This window comes from Watersipora subatra, chromosome 7 (genome assembly GCF_963576615.1).
Source record: "Watersipora subatra chromosome 7, tzWatSuba1.1, whole genome shotgun sequence".
NCBI lineage: Eukaryota > Metazoa > Bryozoa > Gymnolaemata > Cheilostomatida > Watersiporidae > Watersipora > Watersipora subatra.
The window spans coordinates 18,039,560-18,063,961 of NC_088714.1; the positions used below are offsets into that span (position 1 = coordinate 18,039,560).

The following is a 24,402-nucleotide window of genomic DNA, read 5'->3' on the forward strand; positions in this document are numbered from 1 at the left end:
AGGTCGCATGAGCTAGAATCATGTGACATTGCTTTATGATGGTATTACCTTCGATATTGGATGATATTGCCTTCAAAGATACTCAAAATCATGCTAGTGTGGTTGTACCGCTGCTAGTCAAGCTAAACTCAAAATCACTGTTAAACACCTACTCATCAGAGCTTTTATGTTCCTTGTACACCTATTCGTATTCTTAAAAGTACAAGACTCAGAATTTGCTATTTTAATGAAAAGCTTTAGAATTTCCAGTCATACTTTCTCTCTTTGTCAGGCTTAGATGCTCAATTTTAAAACTACAGACCAGCATTTGGTAGGAGTTGAAACTGCAACCTATAAAATCAATAAAGAGTATGTTTTGAGATTTACTTGCTCAGTATATACGTGCGTGTGTTTGTCTATAAAAAAAAAACGTACAAACAGGTGCAAGTGTGCGAGTGTGCATTAGAGTTGTGAATTTTTAACCCATGCGATTAGCCAGATGAAGATACCGTAAAATCTTTATTTGAATGTCATCGTTATTTGATCGCCACATTTATTTGAACACCATCAATATTTGAATATGGCTATAGAAGAAGGGTTGAAAAAAACAATGCCACCCTTTAATTGAACGCCACCTCTATTTACTCGCCACTTTGACATTTTTTGATCTTTACAAGCCCATTATTGAAAGTGATCGGTAGATAAATGTCCACAAAATAGTACTAGTGACTTGGTATTTCCTGGATAGAAGTATGTAATATTTTTATTTAGAAAATATTACATACTTCATATCTTGAATAAAAATATGCAATATTTCTATCCTGGATAGAAATATTACATATTTTTGTCAAAGATAGAAATAGGGTAATACTTCTATATTACATGGGAAATATGGATAATAACTAATAACTATCTACTGGTAGAAATATGGAAGGTGTCTTATGTCAGTATCCTTGACTGTGATGCTGTAATAAAAGCTAACAATGTTCGTGGAAGCATACAATAAAATCCCAGTATTTCACAAAAATGGAAAATAAGGTTTCAATGTAAAAAAAACAATTAAAATCTGTTGTTGTTGCTGCATTGGTTTCCATGATTTTAGTGTTGTTGTAGATGAGAAGAGTGATCATCACAATAATCAGAACTACACTCTGATTCAAAGTTACCAAGGTCTAAATCATATCAACTGCTTTCAGATTCGTTCATAATACAGTTTACAATCTTACCTGAAGACTTTAAAGTGTTGTGATGACTGATAAAAATATTCGGAAAATTCATACGACTTAATAGCAGCCATTATTATGGCGTATTCTAACTTAAGTCTTAAAAACGTCTTGAAAATTAAAAAGGCGTTACACACTCCAAAGCTTTTACATTTGTTCTTTAAAACTTTGAAGACGACACCTTCAAAATACTTAATAACAGCACCACACCAATATTTTATCATCAAAGTAGTTCCTTGTTTAACTCGGTATGATACTTCGTTTCACATATATGAAAGATGGTTTAGAAAAAATGCTGAGGCTGATGGCATTAACGTCGATTCGCCTAATGAAGACTGTAAAATATAGGTGACATTAACATTGCTTTGCCTATAAAAGGGTTAAATAATCTTCACAAATATCTAACAAGCCAGTTGAAAAATACAGCGACACCCTTTATTGGAATGCTACTTCTAATACAATGCCACTATAGGACAATGGTTGAAGGTAGAGTACCATGGTGTTCAAATAGAGTTTGTATGCTATATTTTGCTAATCTACATGTTTTGGTTCCTACTCAAATGCTACTTCCCGCATTAGCGTTAGACTGATTATGTAAAAGTGTGCAACTTTAACCTTTACTGAGTAGATGATCGCGTAAGTAGGTCCACCGTCATAGAACATCAGTGAGTCTTTTCCACCCCCAACTACTGCAGGGTTTTTAAACATTTGGAACGTATCTCCTGGATAGGAAATTGGAAAGCGCAATCTCATGTCAGATTTATCGATTGTAAGGCTCTGTAACGAAACCTAACAATGGTCATGGAAGCGTACAATAAAGTTCCAGCACTCTACAAAAGTATAAGATAAGGCTTTACCTAAACAGCTATTTATATAAGAATCAAAATGTTCTTTTTATTAGTAGCTATGTGAAGGCAAGCGGTGTCAATTAAAATTACCATGAAATATTTCAGTTAAGTCTCGTGTACATTAAATTAATTTCATTTCAATGTGCTTTGTTAGTTGAACTTGTTTGGTACAAACCAATTATTTTATACTGAATTGATTTTTAGCTAGCATATAGCATTCTTTTCTTTAAAAAATATTAAAACTGCGCAAATAACTGCAGAAATGTTATTATCCTTGCTAAATATTGGCAGCCTCAAATAGATGACACAGACTATGTACAAAAACAAAAAAATTATCAAACGATTGAATACAAATTAAGGCTATCAAAACTAAAAGTATACATTTTAAATAGCTTTATTATTGTTATTTCGCATAAAAGTGTCAGATGATGTACATGATGGCGAATTAGTTACTTTGTTATGGATGAAAAAGTTTTCTCTGACCTTTCAATCACCCAATAGTGGTTCGCTATTCCCTCCTCAAATTAGACCTAGTTCACATGAGCACAAGTTTTAGATGAAACCTCCAAGAAAACAGTGTGTACGTCAAAGTTTTGTGAGAGTCGAGAAATTTTAGGTTTAATGAAATCATTGAGGGAGAAGATACACTGTAGATATGATTTTGAAGTCAACTTTTTTCTCCTTTCTATTGGCTAAAGCTAGATCTACGTTATTGGTCAATTTTTCGCAAAAAGTAATGATCTTCAGGCTTGACAGAATATAGACTGAATCAGTCCATCAGACGAAACAGCCAAATAAACTGTAGTGAAATGAGAATAATACTTTGGTTCACCCGAAGTTTCGTTAGAGATTCACGCTAGTCTAAACTAAGCCATGGTCTTTGAAGCTGTTACATGTATATTCTTTTTTAAAGACTAAGCTTTGAGTTCCTTTACTTACTGGACACTCGTTGCACTCAATGCGGTTGTTGTCAAGAGAAATGAGCACAAACCTGTTGGCACAACCAACAAGGTAGTTCTCTTTTTCTCCAATCGAAAAAAACTTGACGCAGTGAGGTTTCCTATCTGGAGTGGCAAGTGTTTGCTCCGAAATCTCTCCATTGTCTTCAAGAGTGTACAACACAATCTGCTCTGAACAAACTGCAACCTGAAACAGCCAATGAGGGGTTCTAGTGGACGAGTAAGAATTAACAAAATGCTGAAGCAGAAATAACAAGTTTTTACATCAAATATGTTACAATTGCTTCTGGTTTAAAAGCTCCAATATTGTATTCACTTGTACATGTACATAATTGCAATCATAAAACAGCATATAACATATCTTGATTTGGGTACGCAAAAATAATTTCTTTAAAAAAAAACGGTGCAAGCAAGCTAAAAGATATATTCCAGAATTTGTGTGTTAAAAACTCAAATTCGTGCTTAAGCAATGAAAGGTTGATAGTATCTTGATTTGAGATTCCAATTTGTAATATTACTGAATAATAAAAAAATTGAATTGAAGTAATACATCACAATTACACAATCAATGCTTTATAACTATATTGAATAAAATTTCAACTTGTAGCATGTATTTTTTCACCAAATACACAATAAAAATATTTTATCATGGCAACACAGAGAAAGGAGCGCTACTCATCAACTGTAAACAAAGATAGACAAACATGAACCGATTTAGGGAAAATCTTTATTAGATTATTTAGCTTTCAAGTAGTTTTTACCCAAAAAAATATTTTACACTCTGTTTACAGTTGTAAACAGAGTGTAACTGGTGTTCTAGTGATAATTACTCACTCGAACAGTTTACACTGTTCGAATGAGTAATTATCTAAAAACGGAAAATGGGTAACACCATTCTATCAAGCTTCACCGCTGGCTAACTAATAGACAGGAAATAGCAATTTAAGTCATACCGTTGGTTTGTTCTTATAGGTGAAACTGAGCATGCTTTCCGGTGAGATGTGAAGTCGAGACCTAAGCTGCATTCCTCCAGGCGATTCTAAAGTTTTAGCTACTGGAAGAAATGGGCACACCTCAATTCCTTTTCCAGAAGTTAGCTGGGCAAGAAACCAGGATAGATTTGGAAGCCTATCTTCTAAAAACCAATACATAATGATCATTGCAATACAGCAGCTAAAATTTCAAATTTTATTAATCAAGGTGTCCATGGGTAAAGGTTTCCACAGGAAATTCAGGATTAACTCGCTTTGTACCATGAGCCTCTTAGCGGGGTTTAGTTCAGTGTTTGCGTATAGCTAAGAGTCGCATGGTGCAGCTTTTGTAGGTCTCATACAAAACATTTCTGATTAGCGAGTAGTTAATGAGCCTGCAGTATATATATTTAAACAAAAGAAAACAATTACTTGCATTTGTTGAGCCAATAGTAAAATTAATGTTTGCAGCCAACTTTGAGCGTAGTTTCAATTTGCAAAAACAGTTATTTTTTACCTCAATTTTTGCTTAGCAATGAGGAGTCGTTTCAGACGCATTACAGCTAAAGAAGTTTTGCTAATTGTAGATCAATTGACTTACGGAATATGTTTAATTTAACAATCATACTACTAAATGTGATACTTTTATTTTTAGCGATAATGATAATGTTGTAAGCTGTAATAATATTGGCAACTTGTTTGACCCAGACATGCTTCTGGCAGTAGCAAAAACAGCTGAAAAGTGTCAGAGCTTATTCTGCAATGAATTTGTGGCATTTGTATGGCAACAGCTGACGTAAATTTTTATGCTGATTAATTTTGTATCAAAATCTTTTTGTAGATTTGTGAAATATTAGGCTTTACCTTAGACACAATTATGTCCCAGTGAAACATTACTTTGGTACCTAAATGATTAAACAAGATGTTAGAGATATTGAATGTAAAAGTCATGTGGTTGAGTCCCAGCATAAAATTATTAACACAAAGCTACTCCTAAAAATAAGCAGATAAGTATATTTGCCAGTGAGAACATCATTTCAAGAATTTTAATAGTTCTTCTTTAATGAGCACAGTAAGCAGGCTGAGCATGGTAACAAGGAACCTCTTTTGCTCACTTGCTTTATCTAGCAATATTTAAATTTATTGCAAAATTTCTACCATTGCGTGACCGCCACTGAGGATTGAATTTGATGGTTGATAACTCTGATATACAATTTATAAAAAAGCTCATTATGTGTGAGCGGTACTCTTGTACTAAAGCAAAGAAGGTGTAAAGCATACATAGGGTTAGATGTGAAATCCATAACTTAGGAAGAGAGTTGTCTTGACCATCATAAACATCAGACGGTTTTATGGTAAGCTTAAGTATCAAAGTAAGGGAGCTAAAGAACGGGTTAGAACTGTAGTCTAAGTAAAAAGAAATTTGTTACAGCTCAGGAATAAAAAAATTAGAAAGTAGGAGAAGGGAAGAGAAAGATAAAAAAAAGGTAAAAGTGATGCAAAGATAAAAAACAAACTGAAACCAGTGAAAGCGGGTAGACAGGTCATGATAATTAGAAATAAAACTTTACTAAACACAAAAATTAAAACACAAATGAGTTATGGTAAATTACAGGCAATATAGTGAAGATTACACTGATTTCGTATTGTTATCATGACTACTACCTGCACACCATCTGTCTCCTGTATTGCCAAAGCTACCCATGAACCTCAAATCACCAGTTTTTAACACGGAGGAAACATGAACATAATACTGTATTGGTTGATTATTGCATTATTAATTCACATGCTTACATAAGTTCAATTGTTATTTGTTACATATTGTGGTGAACGCCGGGCCATGACGTTGCATTTCTTATTTTATTGTATGTGTTGTCCTTTTTATTATATCGTTGTTTTACTCGTAATACTATCACTTACATTGTTGTCATATCAACGCACTAGCAATCTTATTTATTGACCTTATTAGCCAGTATTCTTACCGTTAGCCAGAACGGGTGATATTATCTCTATATATATTTCTCAAAGTTTGTCGTCGTTTATGTATTCGTAGGTTTGATTGTTCAGCTATAGCAATCATTTTAGCATTGCGCCTACACGTTACAAACACTCGGTTAGAAAATTTCAATTTATGGCGTTATCATATTTGATATATCATAATCACTCGCTAATTGTGTACTGACTGTATACATTATTAAAAGTTTCAGTTGCTCGCAATGGCGAGCTCAGTGTTGTTTGTTACGGTAAAACGGTTTCGCAAACATAAAATCATTTGATGATAAAATTTCAGCTAAATGACGTATTTATTGATACAATGCGCCCACAGGTCATCACCCCCCCCCCCATAAAACACAATGCTTTTTGCCAAACCGTATCAACAAACACTTTTCTCTCGAAATAAATTTTTTGCGACTGTTGTAGTGCTTTTCATTTGGTCATAACAATTTTTTCTTTTCGCACTTTGTATTAATTGTATCATTACCAAATAATATGTTTCGTAGTTTACATACTTGCTATTTATTTCACATCTTCATTTAGTTCTCTACTTATTTATTCCAGCTTCTCAGAATAATTTGTTTCAGCTACAGTATTATTTTTGGATTCTGATTTGGTACCTTGCGCTTCACAATCATTAAATAGGAATAAATATTTTGTTCGTTTAAACAATCTTTTCACATTATTTTTTCAGTTCAAATTAAAACATTTTTGTTTGTATGTTCCTATCAGGGCTCGCTTTGTGTATTAGCTTTTACATCTTTCATTTTAAACCTAACCAATTAGTAATTCGTAATAAATTTCACATTTTACATCAAACATTTGTAAGATTATCTGTTAGATTATCTGTGAGATTTATTGTAAAACTTATAGTGCAAGATTACAAGTATCAGTTATTCTTCACTCTCTTATGTTTACACAAATGTACATACTGTGAGAAGTGTATATATAGAGAGATAGATTTACATTCTCTTATTACATTTATAAACTTTGTATAACTTTTGAAGTTTACAATATGAGGCTTTAAAGTTTGTTGCATTATCTTTTTTATTTCAACTGGCATTTTTAAACATAATTGGAGTATAATGTTGTGGTTGAAGTTTAAACATTATTCATTTTCCTATCACTGTTTTCCCATTCTATTACTTAGTTTCCAATCTTTAATATTAATATTAATTTTTCATTCAACCATTTTTGGCAGACATTGTTCTAATAAAATTTCAACTACAAAATACTACCATATTCTGTCACATTTTTTGTCAATCTGTTAAATACATGTATTCTCAGAAATTACACATTGTCTAATGCATTAAAAAAAGAACCTGTTCCGCACAAAATCAATTCCTCGTGATATAAAGTTGGAAAATTATACGGTTGTTTAACAAAGTTTGAAATTAATTAACCCATTAACTTATTTAGACTACACAAAACACTTCTCTCATGATATGTAGTTTGAAAGTTAGAATGGCAAATGTTGTTATATATGTTATATACTGTACGAATCAACTTTCTGTCCAATGACTTTTTTATTACACGGGCAACGCCGGTTAGCACAGCTAGTCTATATATATATATTTTTCAAAACTGGTCGTATGTGTAATCGTAGGTTTAATTCTCCGGCTATAGATATTAAAATCTTGGAATAAAACATCCATACCGAAGAAGAATCGATTTCAGACTCTACCATTCACCAGTCGGACAGCCTACCCACTAGACTACAGAAATTGAGTTGCCAGCTTGCCAATATAAGCCATTATATGAGAGCAAATACCTAACGGTTTGCGTACAACGCGGGTCATAGCATAACGTCACGAGAAGCTCTTTGCTCAAATTATTAAACGTACTAGCTAATAGCGCGCAGGCTAATAGTAAGCATCTCTCACTAATTCTCATTGTTTATAAGACAAAACACTTTTCTCATGATACGTAGTTGGAAAGTTAGAATGGAAAATGTTGTTATATGTTAAATACAAATCAATCTTCTGTCTAAAGATTTTTCTATTACCCGGGCAATGCCGGGTAGCACAGCTAGTATTTTATAAAATACATGTATTTTATAAAAGGTTGTACACAATTACCTAAAATATTAAGTATTAGGATTTGAAGCGAGGTAACAATTGAACAAAACAAAATTTATTTTTAAAAACAAGCATTTGCTCAAACATAGATGTTTGAAAGAAAAAACAAATAGTTAAATTGAATTACAGTGCATGTCGAGAATAAACTGCATCATCAAGTAACATTTCAAAAGTGACCTATTTTAAATATAGACAATTAAAATTTTACAAATGATGACCTTTAAAACCTCCTAGGTCAAAAGCAAAGATTGTGAATGAGCATTTGAATTGAGAAATGTCTTATGACTTGAATTTTCACTGCCAGCAGCATTACCAGAAAAGCGAGCCTAATAGAGAATAGAGTACATCCTCACCTGATGGCGGAGTTGGATTAGAAAGATTGTACAGTGGTGTGCATAAACTTAGAATCACCAGTTAAATCTTCAAATATGTATGTTTATATGCTGTTGTCTAAGAAATTCCTTGGAGTTAAGTGCCTCAACCCCATCAATATATATATCATTTGAAAGGGAAAATTCTGAAGAACAAGATGATGCCAAATATTCGAAAATATTCTCAGATTTTTATCGCTGGGGTGGATCTACCGAAAGGCAGACTTATTGCAGGCTATGAATGTTGTTAGTGAAAATTGATAAAATAGGATACAAACAAACTCTTGTATACAAATTGGTGGCCCTGAAAAGGGTCGTTGGGTTATTGTTGGTCTTCAGAAGGAATGGTAAGGTGTCTTGAGCTGAGCATTAGTATTTTATTGGCCAGCCCTTGTTCTTGATCACCATCTGACACCGTCGAGGCATGCTGTTTACCAACTTTCTGAGCTCTTCAATTAGCTCACAGGATTAATATAAATCACTCAGAAATGATTGTGTTAAATCAATCAATGCATTGTTTGAAAGCACATCTTCTGCTGATCAGATTGATATATAATATCTGGCATGGCATCATAATTGGCGAAAAATAGAAAGCAGATGGAAGATCCATTCGATATAGAGTGAACAAAACAATGTGATTCCTGGTTTATGCACACCACTGTACTTGTCCTGGAGACAAGCAAACAGTTGTGAAGGAAGAGACAGCGGCGCCCGAGATATCAAGCCATTGTACATCTTGAGCACAGCATGGATATAGCAAAACTCGGTGAAGTAAACTTCTTTGTTTGACAAAGCGACCTGCACATTAGCGGAACTGCATTTCAACTGAACAACACACTGGATTATCTTTCCCCAAATCTTGGAAGCTACATAAAAAAAGGTAAATTTGTAGAAGAATTTTGTTAACTACTTCATCAAATTCGTTCATTATGGCATAAGGCACGGACTTTCTAAAACGAAGATCTCATACAGCTTCGCAAGTTTTCCTTGCACACTTTTGCATGACCTTTTAACAATTTCAACTTTGTTTACCACTTATGGAGACGAAAATAATGCGATGAGATTATGAAAAAGCGTCAACAGCTGAAACAGTAAAAATTACTTTGATAAAATGTAGCATATATGTATGTGTTTTACAAAAAGGAAGCATAGGTTTTGAACAGTCCAAGTAAACATTATGGAATTATAATGTTTTAATAAGGCATGTTTGTGGAAAACTTTATCTATCATGTAAACACACAACAATATAAAAAAACTAGCCAAATGTGAAAAAACTGTGAATATTTACCAACTAAATTATGCCAACAAAAAACGGATTCGCAAAAGAAAGGTTTTGTCATTATTCCCAATTAATACTAAACAATCTAAAGGCATTAACATTATATTTCAATTTCTCTTATTTTATGGCACAATTACGGTTATTCCAAACCATACTTTGAGTAGGCAAGTATGCAACAGGCAAATAGGGATTGTCTTACACAATTTTAGTGCTATATATAAATTATATTTGCAAAAATAATTTAACGATTCAAATAATTCTATCTATATCCTAAACATAAATATAACTATCTAAAATTCTGCTGTAAAAGCAAACAGCGCAAAAGATCTTTAAATGCCAAGCTTCATATGTAAACTTAGTAATGAACCAAAATGGAAACAAACAACTCCTGGATTGAACTAACTTCCAGCAAGAAACTCAACGTTTATGGCAAACTATAAAAAACTGGATATATTTTATATAAAAATGTTACACACCTTTGCCTTTCCTGTGAGCTGTTGCCTCATATAATCTTTCAGCTGAACAAACTCTGTTTCTATATTTTTCCAAGAATCCACCACAAACTTTCCTAAATCGTATTATTATTAACATACAGATAAATCATCTGAGAAAAGGCACGAAAAAAGCGAGGAGTGATAATTTTTATAACAGGGCTAATCAAAAGTGTTCAAGAGTTGTCTGTTACCTTTAGCTTACTGTAACCAACATACTCAGGTTAGTCAAGTAATTTTACTAGATCAAAAATAACGTTAATTAAAGAAACACCACCTTATAAGTTTATATGTAAGATATACTAGATATAAGATATATAGCTTATATTTTATATCTAGTACCTTATAAGCTTATAAGGTAGGCTACTAGATCACTAGGCCCTAGATAATTGAAGTACATGTAGCATATCAAAAATGTGTCTTAGAAAAGACTTCCTAAGAGATTTTATTTATAATATTAAAGCTAAAGGTAAAAGCAAAAAACATGGCAAACAATTGCCTTGACTAAAGATTTTTAAAAGAATTAAACATTGTCAATTCATTTTTTACTATTGATATATGGCTAAAAACTGGGATGAACTTCCAAGCTAACATTGCAGTACAAGCGACTACTATTTTTTTTTGTTAAGCTTTGTTCAGAGAAGTAAAGTAGCTTTGTAAAATATAGCCATAACTAATAGGTATATAAAAAGTTTTTTTACCAACAGTTTATTGCATGCTAGAGAATGAAAAAAACTACATTTATTATTCTTCTTTTGTTATTATTATACATACAGAGAAACGTAACAACAAAATTTCTGATATTTATTTGCACTCACCAAAGTCTAGCTTCTGTAAGCTATGAAATCTATATATAAAATCTAATAAGCGGTAAATTTAAATGGCATGGCTTCAGATTCGTACATAGCTATTGTGAGCCAAAAAGCCTTCTACCATCGTACCATTTTTCACAACGCGAATGTACCTGTAAGGAACTCAATATCCATGAGGTAAGCTGAACTGTTTTGAAATACTTGTTCCTTTAATGCATCACTTGTCCAGAGCTTGCCAAGGACTATGATCTTACGAGTGTTGAACCTATGCCGATCATCATTGTACCTTGTTGGCTGCGGCACCACCAATCTGAAAAATTGATGTTTCTAGATGAGAGTAGGTTCAGATTAGACAGACTCAAACTAAATGGTAAATCTAGCCTAAAACATTTGTGCAACGTAGAAAGTGATTAAAGATAACACAGTACTTCATGTGATATTACATAACAATATTACATAACATATTACACTGTCTGCATAACACAGAGCACCACTTGAAAAAGGTTTTCTGTACCGAGTGAAGGTAGTCGGTTTTTGGTAACAAACATTTTGAGCTGAGCTTAGCGTTACAAATATGTAAGATTATTTTTAAAATTAGCCTTCCACAACATAACCCAGAATGCGTGTCGAGAAACATAGTTTGCGGTGGCTGACTAATGTACAGTCGTATTTTCAAAATGACACCCGTTTGAAAAGGCTTACTGTTGTTATTCTTTGGGCATCACCTGCTTTTAGTAACAATTTTACAAAATGAGATCAGTATCTGTTTTATCATCATGAGAGAAATCTAATGAAGCTAGTAAGAACCATCTTTGTATTTATTGGGACAGGATATTATCTTCAGAACTAGTGGTTATTCCAAAATGTATTTACAGCTGCACGTTGCTTACAACATAGTAGTTGAGCAATCGAATGAGTAATTCATTCTTGTGAGGATATCTTTAAACTATTAAAAGATTTTAATTGATCAATGTTGCTGTTTCATAAATTATAATATTTCCTCAATTTTTCATACAATATTCAACTGTTTTTTTTAATTTAAAGTCAATTTAAACTTAATTTTAGCTTGAATCCAGGTGATTCAAAGCTTTTCAACTTAGAAATGTAATTTTTTGGAAAAGTATTAATTTAATAAAATTAAATAAAAATGATTAAACAAAAAGGTAAAATTCTCAATCAGAAAACAAATCTTCAGAAGCTAATGAAAATATTTAAGAGAAGCAAAACTAAAACTCACCTTTTCTGGGGTGTTGGAGGATTTTTGACTTTTAGTCTGTCAATTTGTACCTTTCCATATTTGAAAGGCTTAGCTGTGTCTCCACTCCACATGTTGGTGAAATACTCACAGAGAACGCTGAGACATTTGGTGGTATTTGCCCCACTTTTTCCGCCATATCTAATAACATTCAATACCTAAAGAACAGTTGGTTAGCAAAATATATACAAAGTAGTTTTCAAAGAAAATAAAAATACATTGCATCAACACAAACACCGCTAAACCTATATATACTTGTTTTCAAGTATTCTGCCTCACAGGTTGTATCTGACAATAAAATGCATAAAAATCAATGCTGTTTTTCAGGCCAAAGGTGCATCATGCCAATAGATTGCTTTTGTATATTAATACTGTAAATATCGGATGCATTGTTATTTATCAAACCGATAAAGTGAAGGCATGCATATAAAAGAAATGAAGAGATTCACCCAAGCCAATCGAATAGAGAAGATGTTATATGCTCCTCCTTCAATTACCTGTGAATGCCATTTGCCATTATAACTTTCAAACTACCTATCACGAAATAAATGTTTTGTGTAGTTGAAATAAATTAAGAGAGTTTAAGAGCAACTGTGAAAGTTTTCAAACTTTGGTAAACAACTGTAACTTTTAAACTTCATATCATGAGGAAAAGGTTTTGTGCAGGTCACCTAAATTAAAAACAAATAAAGATTTTCAAATAAATGTAAGTTTAAAATTTTGTAGCTTGAAAGAAGTATTTCGTTGAAATAAATTGGAAAAAAAAATAAAAATTCAAAGGTGTTAAAATGTCAATATAAACTCATTAGAAAGTAATGGCTAAATATAGTCTATTTCGCTCCGATTACAATCAAAAATTCTTTGGAATACAATTATGTGATTTTAACTTGTTATAGTGTTGTCATGCAAAAATTGAAATGCGCACATATTGTATGCTATAGATGTACATATAGAGTGGTAAAGAAACTCATAGTCATTATCTAATGCAATTACCTCCTGGTAAAAATCATCATCATTAAAAATAGTACCAAAATACTATGTTAACCTTGGTAACTATGGGTACCTACAATGACTTTAGTGCATTTTCTGGTTATGAGCTGCAAAATATAACATTACGATGTACTAGCTGCAAAGTTCTTACATTCAAGACAGACGTGCACCCTAAATGCTGAATTTAACTTAATTGAATTTAATTTACTAAACACATACTTGAAAAAAAGTTTTCGTATTTCTTAGTATGTTTTAACTAGTAGTATGTTTAAGTTTTAGTAAACTTCAAACTTTGAACAGAAATTTTATCATTTATGTTAGCGAATCGTGTTTATTATAGCAGATACCAGATATACCGGATAACGGATATGGGTAACTCGCCATGGCGAGTTCAGTGATGCGTTTCTTTTAATAACGTAAATAATTAGAACACTAATCGCTAAACTTCAAGTTCGAGATAAATTATTGTTGATTTCATGGGCTGAACAATTTTGCCCTAATGATAAAAAGACGAAAAAGCATCGTGTTGCATATAGGCTACTTGGTTTCCAAAATATTTTAATATAATGGTCCGCGTGAGAATATTTGGCCTTGACCCCAGATATAGTAATTGATCCTTACAGAAAATATTTTTTAAGAGGTGCATCGTATTACGTCGCCACATTGATAAAATAATCAGTGTGCACTATAGCTAAAGCCGGAATGACAGACAGACATACTTTGAGAAATATATATATAGATTATAGGTTATAGCTATACATAAAGTTCAATACTACGTATCGAAAGAGAGTTTTTTTAGAAAATTGATCGTTTGCATTAAATTTTTAACACCCAAGAGGTAGACTTGGTACAACAGTAGATTTCTCTTCATTATAATTATTTTTTATTTTACTTTTAGAATCTAGTCTTCTGTTAAGTTAACATTTGATAATACTGGAATCTTTTTATCATAACTATCACATGGTGTAGCTTACAAAAATATACTTAAAACTAATTAAAAAGCTGGTTTGAAATATGGTTTTGGCAATAAAAGAAATTTGACATGTTGTACACGTGTCTGGCATGTTGTACACAAATTTTGCTTTTCAAAATTATACTACTTAACGCATTAGGAAGTGAGGGTACAATCTTACTCAATTTGTATTAATGTCATCTGATTGGTCATCTTATCAGAATACTTTACTACTAACCAGTTGTTCAAAAAGTTCAAATTGGAAGGCCAGCAAATTTGCCAAAAATTGTTTCAAACCAGAGTGTTAAGCAAAAATAGTACAGTTATTGTCATTTATATGTGCAGAGCTATGTATACAATTGTGATTGACATTACTGTAAAGCTCTACAAGTTTTCTAGGTCTAGTGTGACCAAAAATGTTTCGATAGCAAAAAGTTCTCTGTTATAATTCAACAATTGTCATGCCACTACATTATCCAAACTTGACCTATTTATGCTCAAATTGCTCACTTCAACATTTTGGCATTAAATATTTTAAAACATGCATCACTCATTAGTGCATTAATCTATGGTTAGCCTTATTAACTTTATCTGATCCATAGCATATGTTATGTTATACTTTTAATAGCTGCAGTAGTAGTAACCGTACTCATTTGACAACTGATGATGAAGAAGCGAAAATTGTATCTAAATGAAAATGCAATCAATAGCATTTTAAATGATAATCTTCTATTAACTTGCTGTCAAACTTATTTATCTACAGTCAAGCCTCCTTATAAAAAATTGAACCATTCCTAAATTTTGTTTGTATGCCGGAAGCGATCTTAAATAATAAACTGAATTTCAACAAACTCGTGTTAAAGCTGAAACTTGGCAATAAATACACCAGATAATTATATATAACATCAAACTAGCGTATAGCATATATATAAAACTTAAGGAAAATCTGAATTAAAAAAATAATAATTTGTAAGAAAATAAAATAATGAAACAATAGTCAACAAAAAGTGGTTGTTTGGCGCCACACAGCATTTATGCAGGAGACAGGGGACATGTTACATTATTTCTATATATATATATATATATATATATATATATATATATATAGAAATATATATATATATATATATATTGGGACGGGGACATGGCATTGGTGATAAAAAAGATGGGAAATACTTAGGCAAGGATAGAAATAAAGGAACAAAGCTCGTCGAAAGATGAACTTTTACAAAATATTAGTAGATTTTATCAGAAAGTATTAGTAATGATCTATCGTTTACGATTGTTTTTGATATTTGAGATAATCTGATAGCCAAGTTGTTTTTAGATTACAATCGATAATACTTGATCGTGATTAAAACGCTAAAAAAATACGTGAAAAATGATGTCACCAATTGATATCGACTATTGTGTTCTAGTTGAAGCATGCCGTATCTCTATTCTGCTGGTCTCTTTGCAACTATAAATGTCATAATCACACTTTTGCTCAATCTGACCGTTTTAACTGTGAATAGGTTTTACCAATTCTAGACTTGAAACATTCTAGCAAACTGCCTACCTCAAATATCAAAAGCAATTACGATCCATAGAAAAATACTAATACTTATTAATAAACCTACAAAAATGTTATGTAAGTTTGTTTTAGCTTATAACAGATGAACATTTAATTAGCACAAATTATTTATATCATTGTTTTAAAGTTTGTTAGATTTAGGCGAAAGTACTCAAATACAAACTCTCCGATTTCACTCATTTTTGTCTTTATTTTCACATCGCTTCCATGGTATTCCACGCAATAACTACTATATGGGTCACTTAATATTTTAAAGGGATTTGACTGCCAATTTTCAACTTCACTAATAAGAAAAGTATTTCCTTATTCCCTTTTCTACAACTACCATAATTAACCCAGTCTTCTTGAGTATAATGATTCTGAAACTGAGAAATACATGTATGTTATGAGCTAGTGATTAATATTATTAGAGCATCACAAAATTAAACTATAAGAATGCGAGCCAAATACAAAAAAATTTAGATTTCACTTATTGAAAACTATGTGGAATGCTGAGTCAAACATTTTTCCATACTTTACAGTGTAATCATACAATGTTAACTGACTGCAAGCTGTTGTGCAGATACAGTAGACGCTCCTATAACGTATATCTCCTAAACCGTGAATTCCAGATAACATAAAAAATTCTGCACAGTTTTTGCTTTTTACTACGTAAAAAATTCCATATTACGTAAAGTGTCAAGTAGAAGCAACTTTTCCAAATCAATTTGACTGGCAACAAATTTTGCTACACTCGTGAAAAAAGAACTACGTACACATGACATTATATCTATATTTCTCAAAGTTTGTCCGTATATCTGTGTATTCGTCGTTGTGTATGTCCATCTATAGCTATCAAAATCTCGGAAGTAAAATTCCACAATCTGATGGATTTAAACTCACGGAGATTGTTACCACAAGTTTAAAATCCAGGCACTCTACCACTGAGCCACACAAGGCGTAATGATCTAACTCGTTATCATATACCGTCTAGCATATACACACGCTAATTGTCTTAGCATTGCACCCATGCGTTACGATGCCCTCCGGGTAGTACAGCTTGTCTATTACATATACAACTTCTATGATATTTTAGTTTGTTGCGATAGATCGTCAGATGTGTTGAAAAACAAAGAATAGGTAGCTGCACAATTGTTAATAAATATATACTTGAAGGCGATTGATTGGTGCAGGTTTACATCGTCGGTCTACCAATCTGAATTTCACGAATTGGGAGTATCGCCAAAAGTTATCTTTGATCCTAACTTTGATCCCTGGATAATTTGTCCAGGGGTAGAAAATGAACAGATAGACACCATTCTTTTTATAGTAAACAATATTTTTTTGCTTTATTGTAGATGTATAAAACATTTGTTATTAGTTTTACTTTCCAAAATATGCTTCTCTGTTGAGAAAAAAATGAACACATGGTTGTAAATGAACGCCGAATATGAGCATTTCCCATCAACTTATTGTAAAATTACCGCAATCATGGTCTATAAAACAAGTGAAATTGATCAAAAAAGGAGACAAGTTGTCGATGCAAACGAATAATATTACAGTTATTATACAGCCAACAAATTAAAAGGTTAAGTCTAAATTTTTCTTTTTGTATGGGCACAGGGCTGAGTTTGGAAAGATCTTGGAATGGATTAGGCAATTTACATGTATTTGACTGTTCGTATAACGTAAAATTCCTATAACATAAACGTTCCTGGAGCAGACTGTTTACGTTGCATGAGCGTCCACTAATCTATTCTACAGTATAAGATTGTTTAAAATGCCTAAAATATTCTATTTTTTAAATGCTATGACTATGTTTTAATGAACAGCTAAATATAATTAGCTACAAACCTTTTATCAGCAAACTCTCGGAACTGTCTGTGGTACCAAAACTGGGCAGTAACTCCATGTGAATCCCGTTCAACAAGGTAGTCTCGGATATCATTCCTCATTCTTATCCATAGGGTAGGTGGTATCCTTCTTATTGGTGGGAGGTGATACTAAATTTGTTTCATATAATTGAAAAAAATTGACAATGTTCCGGTCTTAGAGATAGAATTAAAAGCTGAATAAATTCCTTCTGGTTTTGGTGCTAACTAAATGAATCTCAATTTTTTTTTTTTTTTAAACATTTTTCGTGATAAAATGTAAAACTATTGTATTTAACAGAAAGTCTATTGCTAAAAATACAATGATCAATGCTGAAGACCAACATTCTTTGTCAGCTGGGAGCTGAGCATAGGGCTGAGTTAAGCCGAGCCAAGCTGTTTTCAGTCAGGCGTGTTAATGAGGTCGGAGTTCAGCCAAGCCAAGCCAGAGCCATCCTGGGTCCAGCCAAGTAGAACGGAGGCGGGATTTAGCATTCATAATATATGAATATTCTGTGTTTTAAAAAACATTGGATGTGATACGCTAATGATGACTCGCATTCTTGTTAGTGATAAATCTTCACATTTCACAGATGTTAGTGAATTCAGCTTTCAACAAATTTACTTCAAATTGAACTACAAATCTCTGAGGCATGCAGAACAAAGATAACCAAAAATTTTCAAGAGAGGAAAAACTACCTGATAGACTTCATTAAGAAAGTCTTCATCTAGAGACAGTGCGTCTTCGAGTTCTGTTTCCCCTATTTCTCCTGGGCAGCATGAAAGATAAGCGAGTGCCAGCTGAACCTGGGACTTTCCTAAAATTCATGAGGAAAACATTTATGTTTTTAAATTCCAATTATGTTATGCATAATATTGGTACGCCCTCAGAACTGAGAAGTTAATTTGAAAAGGCCTAATTTTATGATTGGTCCTTAAAATGCCAAGCAAATCTAGCATGTTTTTAAGGCTTGTAACTATTTTAAAAATTGCATAAAACATCGCGTCTTTTGCTGATTAAGCAAACTTTGTTACAACTCTGTTGCTTGGAATAGCAAATATTGACAGTCATCGGTGAAAAAAAAGGTTCCTTTGGTAGTAGAAACATGACAATGAGAGCAAAGATTAAAAAATTATAGAAAAAAACACTTATAGTTAAGATTACGGCAATCAAAAGTTGTATTTAGTACAGCACCAAAGTTCTATTTATTAGCCATTCTTTGGAGTCTGTACTAACCGTAAGTGAATAATAGTCTAAAACCAAAGGTTTTTTACAAGCAAAAAGAGTAAAAACACAGAAAATGTTTTAGGTGTTGTTTGCAATTCTACAAAGCAACAAATTACCTATTTCAAACCTTAGTTTAAACAATAAATAAACCATTGTAGCTATATGAAACTGTAGCTCTAACGTCGAAGTACTGAATTATCTTGAAACAATGATTTTCACCAGTCTAATCAAAGCAGATTCTGTTACATCAAAACTACCTATCTGGTAAATATGCAGGGTCTGCATCATAAAAACCACATTAAAGAGACGTCCTATGTAATAAAGCAATTGTGCTAAGCAACAAATGAGAAATACATCAATGTTATACATAATTTTAAAATAGATACCAGGAAAAAAGGTTCCTGTGACCAACTTACCAGTGTGTGCACAGCTTACCATGTGTGTTCTCTAGAGTGGTAAACAAATGATCCATACAATCAGAAACGGTTTCAGGGATAGAGCATGCTTTTTGAAAGGAAGACCATCCTTTGATGATGTCAAATACAAGTTTGATGTAGAGTGGAGTAACCTTCTGGTGTTTAAAAGCATCAATCAACAATGGTCTCTGCTTTTCAGACATCTGTGATTAGAACAAAATGATATTTTGGTTTGGGTGCATCTTGTGCATAAGCAAAGAGAACATTTTCAAGTAACAAACTAAAAAAAATACACCAGGTACTGGTTTCCAACCTTCCGCTTTGACTTGCTGAACCACTCATCCACAATTTCTAAAGCGGATTTTTCATCAAGTTCTTCAACTTTCACAAAGTTCCGCATTGGTATGCCTAATGTGGAGGCAGATTCGCAGATTCCATGAGCATGAGGCAATGTTGAAATGATAAACTTGATTTTTGGTGGCAGCACAACTGGAAGCCTATAAATCATAAATCAGATAATAAATGATCATATATTTTTGCCAATGAGCATGTATGTATACCAATACAGTGAATCTAACAGCGACAAAGCTTAGCAAAGGTCATATTACAAGTGCTCAATAATCAAGATGGCTGTTGACTGACTATGCATGCTATACAAGTATCTTGCACAACGCTTTAGAAAAAAATTGAATGCAATTTGGAATTGCATGCAGCATTCCCCATCAACCCAATAAAAAATTGAATCTTCACAAATACAACTTTTTAATAATGAAAAATTAAGTCATTGCGATGACAAACCTACACAAATTTGGCTAAATCGGTTGTTGTAGATTTGACACAGATTAGCCGAAATATAAAATGTGGCAGGTGTGTTTGTGAGCCAAGCTTTTTGATATCATAGATGGCAGTTTAAGTTGAATGAGGCTTTAGTGACACCCCAACCAATGAGCGTTAATCAGGAAGCAGCAGCACCACAGCTAGTATGATTTTGATCTATTTGATAGAACGTAAAAACTAGATTTATTGTGGCATTCCCAGCAAAAAAGAAAATGGTTTGTATCTACACCTTGTTAATAAAAGTAAATTGTCTTACAATTCACTATGATGCATATGCAATTGCCTATGTCTGAGGAGTATATCGGGTGCAAGCTAGACTACACAGTCTTTTAGTAAAACTGCTAAATATTAGAAACAATGATTCCACCATGTAAGCTACTAAGTCAAGGTGCTCAGAAAAAAACTGTACTCTTCAAAATTTTTACAGCTCCGAACATAACAGCGGTGCTAGACAAAGGTTTTACAACATCCTTATGCAGTAGGCCATCTTACAATGTAAATAATCCATTCTGAAAGGACAAATATATTTTCACTTTTAACATACACATAAAATCCATGAGTAAAAATTGTACCATTTATAAGAAATTTTAGACAGTTTTCTTTCAGAATTAACTTTGGTAAAATTATTTTTTTCTTATAGCTTAGTTAATGTCAAGAATTTGAAGTTATTTTGTACTTGACCACTTTTATTGTTAACGCATTGCATTTTGATTCTAAAAAAATACAGCAATGCAAAACGTGAACTTTAACAGCAACCGTGCATGTAAATGGTGAACATTTGACTACTTTAATTATAGCTCACCAGGATAAGTTGTAGGCCATGACGTTATCCGCTAATTGGTCCACAGAGTCCACAAAGACTGCCAAAGGGCAAGCATGACCGTATTTGTCATAATCCTCAAGTTCTGTGTGGAATACGTCAGTCAACTCCTGAAGGGCTGCAATAAGCGAGATGAGCATAAACTGAACAAACGGTAACTTCTACAAGCCGCGAAACAGTAACATTACAACACTTACACATTGTTTATATGTGATATCATGACCTAGAAAAAACATATATAAATCTCTATGTAATGTAAGCTGAGCTACATAGTATTGCAAGAACTAAGTTTTGTGGCAACTAATATATAGATACAAAATAAAATAGACATTGTAGAAGAACATTCCGATTCATTCTACGAAGCAAAGAAAAATCACATATGATCCAAATATTCCAATTGTGGGCATTACTAGTAGCAAAAAATCCTATTCTACGGAATGTTATGACAGTTTTCTGAATTGTATATAATAATATCGTTCTTGTTTATTCTTGAATAAACCACATTTTGATTTGAATTTAAAATATTATTAATAATTTTTGAAAGTAAACATAATAACAATATTTTTAACGTATTCATTTAAAAAAGGAATGAATCTTTTCTGAATCTATAACATACTTGTATGTTTTTTAGTCTTTTCTATGCTTTTGACACATTCACATCTCTGCATTCACATCTTATGGTATCAATTATTTACAGTAAATATTTTAATGATAAAAAGCTAGCAGAATTAATTGCTGGTATAATGTACATTTGCCTTGCAGATTGTCAGCATCCGTGCAAGTACTGTTGAACTTCAATCGCATGATTTGTGCGGTTAGACTTCGAAGCAGGTGCTCGATGTCAGAGCTTGACTGGGTGGTACCAAGAAATCGCAGAATCACTGATGAATCTGGCAGCCACTTGGACGTCTACAGCATATAGTAACAGCATGATATATCTTCTAAATTCATTTTGTTTACAAAGTAGTGTAAAAAATATAACTCATTACTCAGAATATAAAAGAAACTTAATAAAACACGAGCTGTCAAACAGAAAAACAATAAAATACTAAATCTTATCACAGAGTACACACTTTTTGAAAGGTTGTGTGGGGCAACAAATGTGAACAGTGCAGATGATTAATCACAAAGTTTGAAGATATGCAGAATTGCAATACAGCAAAATTGCTGAATTTTAATGTAAATTTAAAGTTTTACTAAAAACTCAAAAGGCTAGTTTACAGAATTAATTTGCTATTTTTGGAGTAGTGTAATGGAAAAATGCAAAAAAACGGAAGCAGCACAAAAACCAAGAATGCAGCAATAACAAGTTGAAGTGTGAAAATCACTCATGACAGAACAACACTCATTACACAATTAGTAAGCTAATTTTGTCAATTACATTCACTAGGGTTACATGCTACAAAGTTTTGTCTTATTTTTCATCTTCGTAGAATGTAAATGATTTAAAACTTCAAATTTTTAAATTTTCAAAGCGATTCAAACTTCCATTTTAAGAAAGGATATTTTTGAAAACACCGGATCAACAACGAAGTGCTGCGTATCTTGTAAACATCGATATTCCTATTATTGCACAAATCTTTGCGATCGGAGGTTATCTTTTCATCGTTTTCATTAGTGACGTCCTTACAGCATTTCTACGCAGTTCTGCTTTTATTGCAAGTGTTTTAAAAATTTTATCCCTGAAATAAAGAATATTAACTTCGAATTTGAAAAAAAAATTTTTTACAAACTTTGGCATTGAAATTTGACCTTATACACATTTTTGGACTGTCAGCCGCAATATAAACTATGTGCCCCGTTGTAGCTAAAAATGCAACAGACTAATATAGAAAACTCCTAGTTGTGCGACAATTTCTTCATAGCATATGTAAACTCGTCAGCTACGAATAATTGCGAGTTCTGTGACCACTCCTGCGTATCATGTAAATACGACCTCCTCATTCTTACGATCAACACCACAACTTCGAAGCTCAAAAATTCTTAGCATGTAACACTAGTGAATGACACAATGTTTTATTTAAAGGTCGCACATCATTGGCCTTTTTAAATTACGACATTTTGAAATGATTCCAAAGGACTAAAACCCAAAGAACATAGGGCAGCTTGCAACACTTTTGATGCAACTGTGGTTACCTACCTCTCTAGCAGCAAATGCCATGACACTTGTTTTGCCACATCCCGAGTTGCCATAGACTACTAGAGGGTGTTGAGAATTTCCGGTGACATAACTCTCAACTTCGTCCAAGATAGCCTTTCTTCCGACAAAGTTGGAAAGGCGATGTTCTGCTTGCTTGAGATGGCTTACTGCTTCTTGGCTCACCTCTTCTTCATAAATGTCCTACAGATAATTGGTATACACATTTTACCAATACCTAAGCATATTGAGTGACACTTATTGCTTGCACCAAAACTCTGAAGAACCAGGCTCGGCAACACCGTGGCGGCATCAGAATTCTATTCAGAAAATCAACAAGAATATCTAAATATCTTCTAAATAAACCACTAAGCACTAACAGTATTTTTGAAAACAGTTTAGTTTTATCAACAATTACATCATCTTGAAGGTGGAAATCAATCTCAGTAGCACAGCGTTTAGAGGTGAAAAGAGTGATAACTATTGTGCTTCGTGGCAAATATTTTTGCATAATCACCAACGCCATAAAATTGATGTCTAAGAAGTATATCGGTATACTAAAGAGTTATTGACAATATTATTATTGTTAAAAGTCATGTACAAATCACTCAACCGTAGATATATTCATGAAACAGATAATAAAACTCTAATATTACAGTTTTTACCAAAAAACTTGAGTTTAAAAAAATATTTCAAAGGTTAATAAAATGTGTGTGTATTTATGAAACACGGCTTACCGAGAAACTTTCAGCTTCAATTACAGCAGCACGGTCAATCAGTGTCTTCACTTGATTGAAAAAGTCTTCCCCAAAATTTTCCAGGTAACCTTTTTGACCTTGAAATGTCAAACCATTCTTTGTCTGATTCTCCAACCACTGCACTGAATATTCTTTGATATTCTCAAAAGGCAGGTTCTTTTTTACTTTCTCCTTGAGCTCAGCCAAAAAATCTAAAAAGAAACATCATAATAAGCAAACCTTAATGTTGTTGTATGTCAAGCCGTTTATTTTGAAAACACATACAAAAATATTTCTTACAATTGTGAAATTATAGCAACATTATAACACATGTTGTAGAATTTTTGGTAGGCAAATTATGTCAATAGTTTTTAGTCATCAACTTTGACAGACTCTAAAAAGAAATTTTTTACGATTATTTGGAAAATGCTTTTGTTTTAGAACAAATGTTTTTTAATGTTTGCCTTTAATTTATGACTAGTATTTACTCGTGTGTAAAGCAAATTTGCCTCATATTAAAAAATAAAAGATTGTATTTGTTGTTGGAAAAATAAAAACCTGTATTCATGTAAAAGTAAAAACATTTCATTTTTAATTGTCT

At 32.6% G+C, this 24,402-nt stretch overlaps 1 protein-coding gene across 1 annotated transcript in view; it reads right to left on the reverse strand.

Annotated features, from left to right (window-relative positions):
• Positions 1 to 1,951: 1,951 nt before the first annotated feature.
• Positions 1,952 to 24,402, reverse strand: part of LOC137400498 (NACHT and WD repeat domain-containing protein 2-like) — a 37,777-nt gene continuing 15,326 nt past the window's right edge. Inside the window, exons 10-24 of the mRNA XM_068086824.1 lie at positions 23,802 to 24,013; positions 23,068 to 23,268; positions 21,677 to 21,836; positions 20,910 to 21,045; positions 19,584 to 19,767; positions 19,290 to 19,473; positions 18,326 to 18,444; positions 17,610 to 17,758; positions 12,244 to 12,402; positions 11,159 to 11,316; positions 10,180 to 10,271; positions 9,081 to 9,222; positions 3,963 to 4,144; positions 2,990 to 3,196; positions 1,952 to 2,032 (exon numbers count right to left, since the gene is read on the reverse strand). Coding sequence (XP_067942925.1) covers positions 1,952 to 2,032; positions 2,990 to 3,196; positions 3,963 to 4,144; positions 9,081 to 9,222; positions 10,180 to 10,271; positions 11,159 to 11,316; positions 12,244 to 12,402; positions 17,610 to 17,758; positions 18,326 to 18,444; positions 19,290 to 19,473; positions 19,584 to 19,767; positions 20,910 to 21,045; positions 21,677 to 21,836; positions 23,068 to 23,268; positions 23,802 to 24,013 — 2,366 coding nt within the window. The remainder of the gene's footprint in view (positions 2,033 to 2,989; positions 3,197 to 3,962; positions 4,145 to 9,080; positions 9,223 to 10,179; positions 10,272 to 11,158; positions 11,317 to 12,243; positions 12,403 to 17,609; positions 17,759 to 18,325; positions 18,445 to 19,289; positions 19,474 to 19,583; positions 19,768 to 20,909; positions 21,046 to 21,676; positions 21,837 to 23,067; positions 23,269 to 23,801; positions 24,014 to 24,402) is intronic.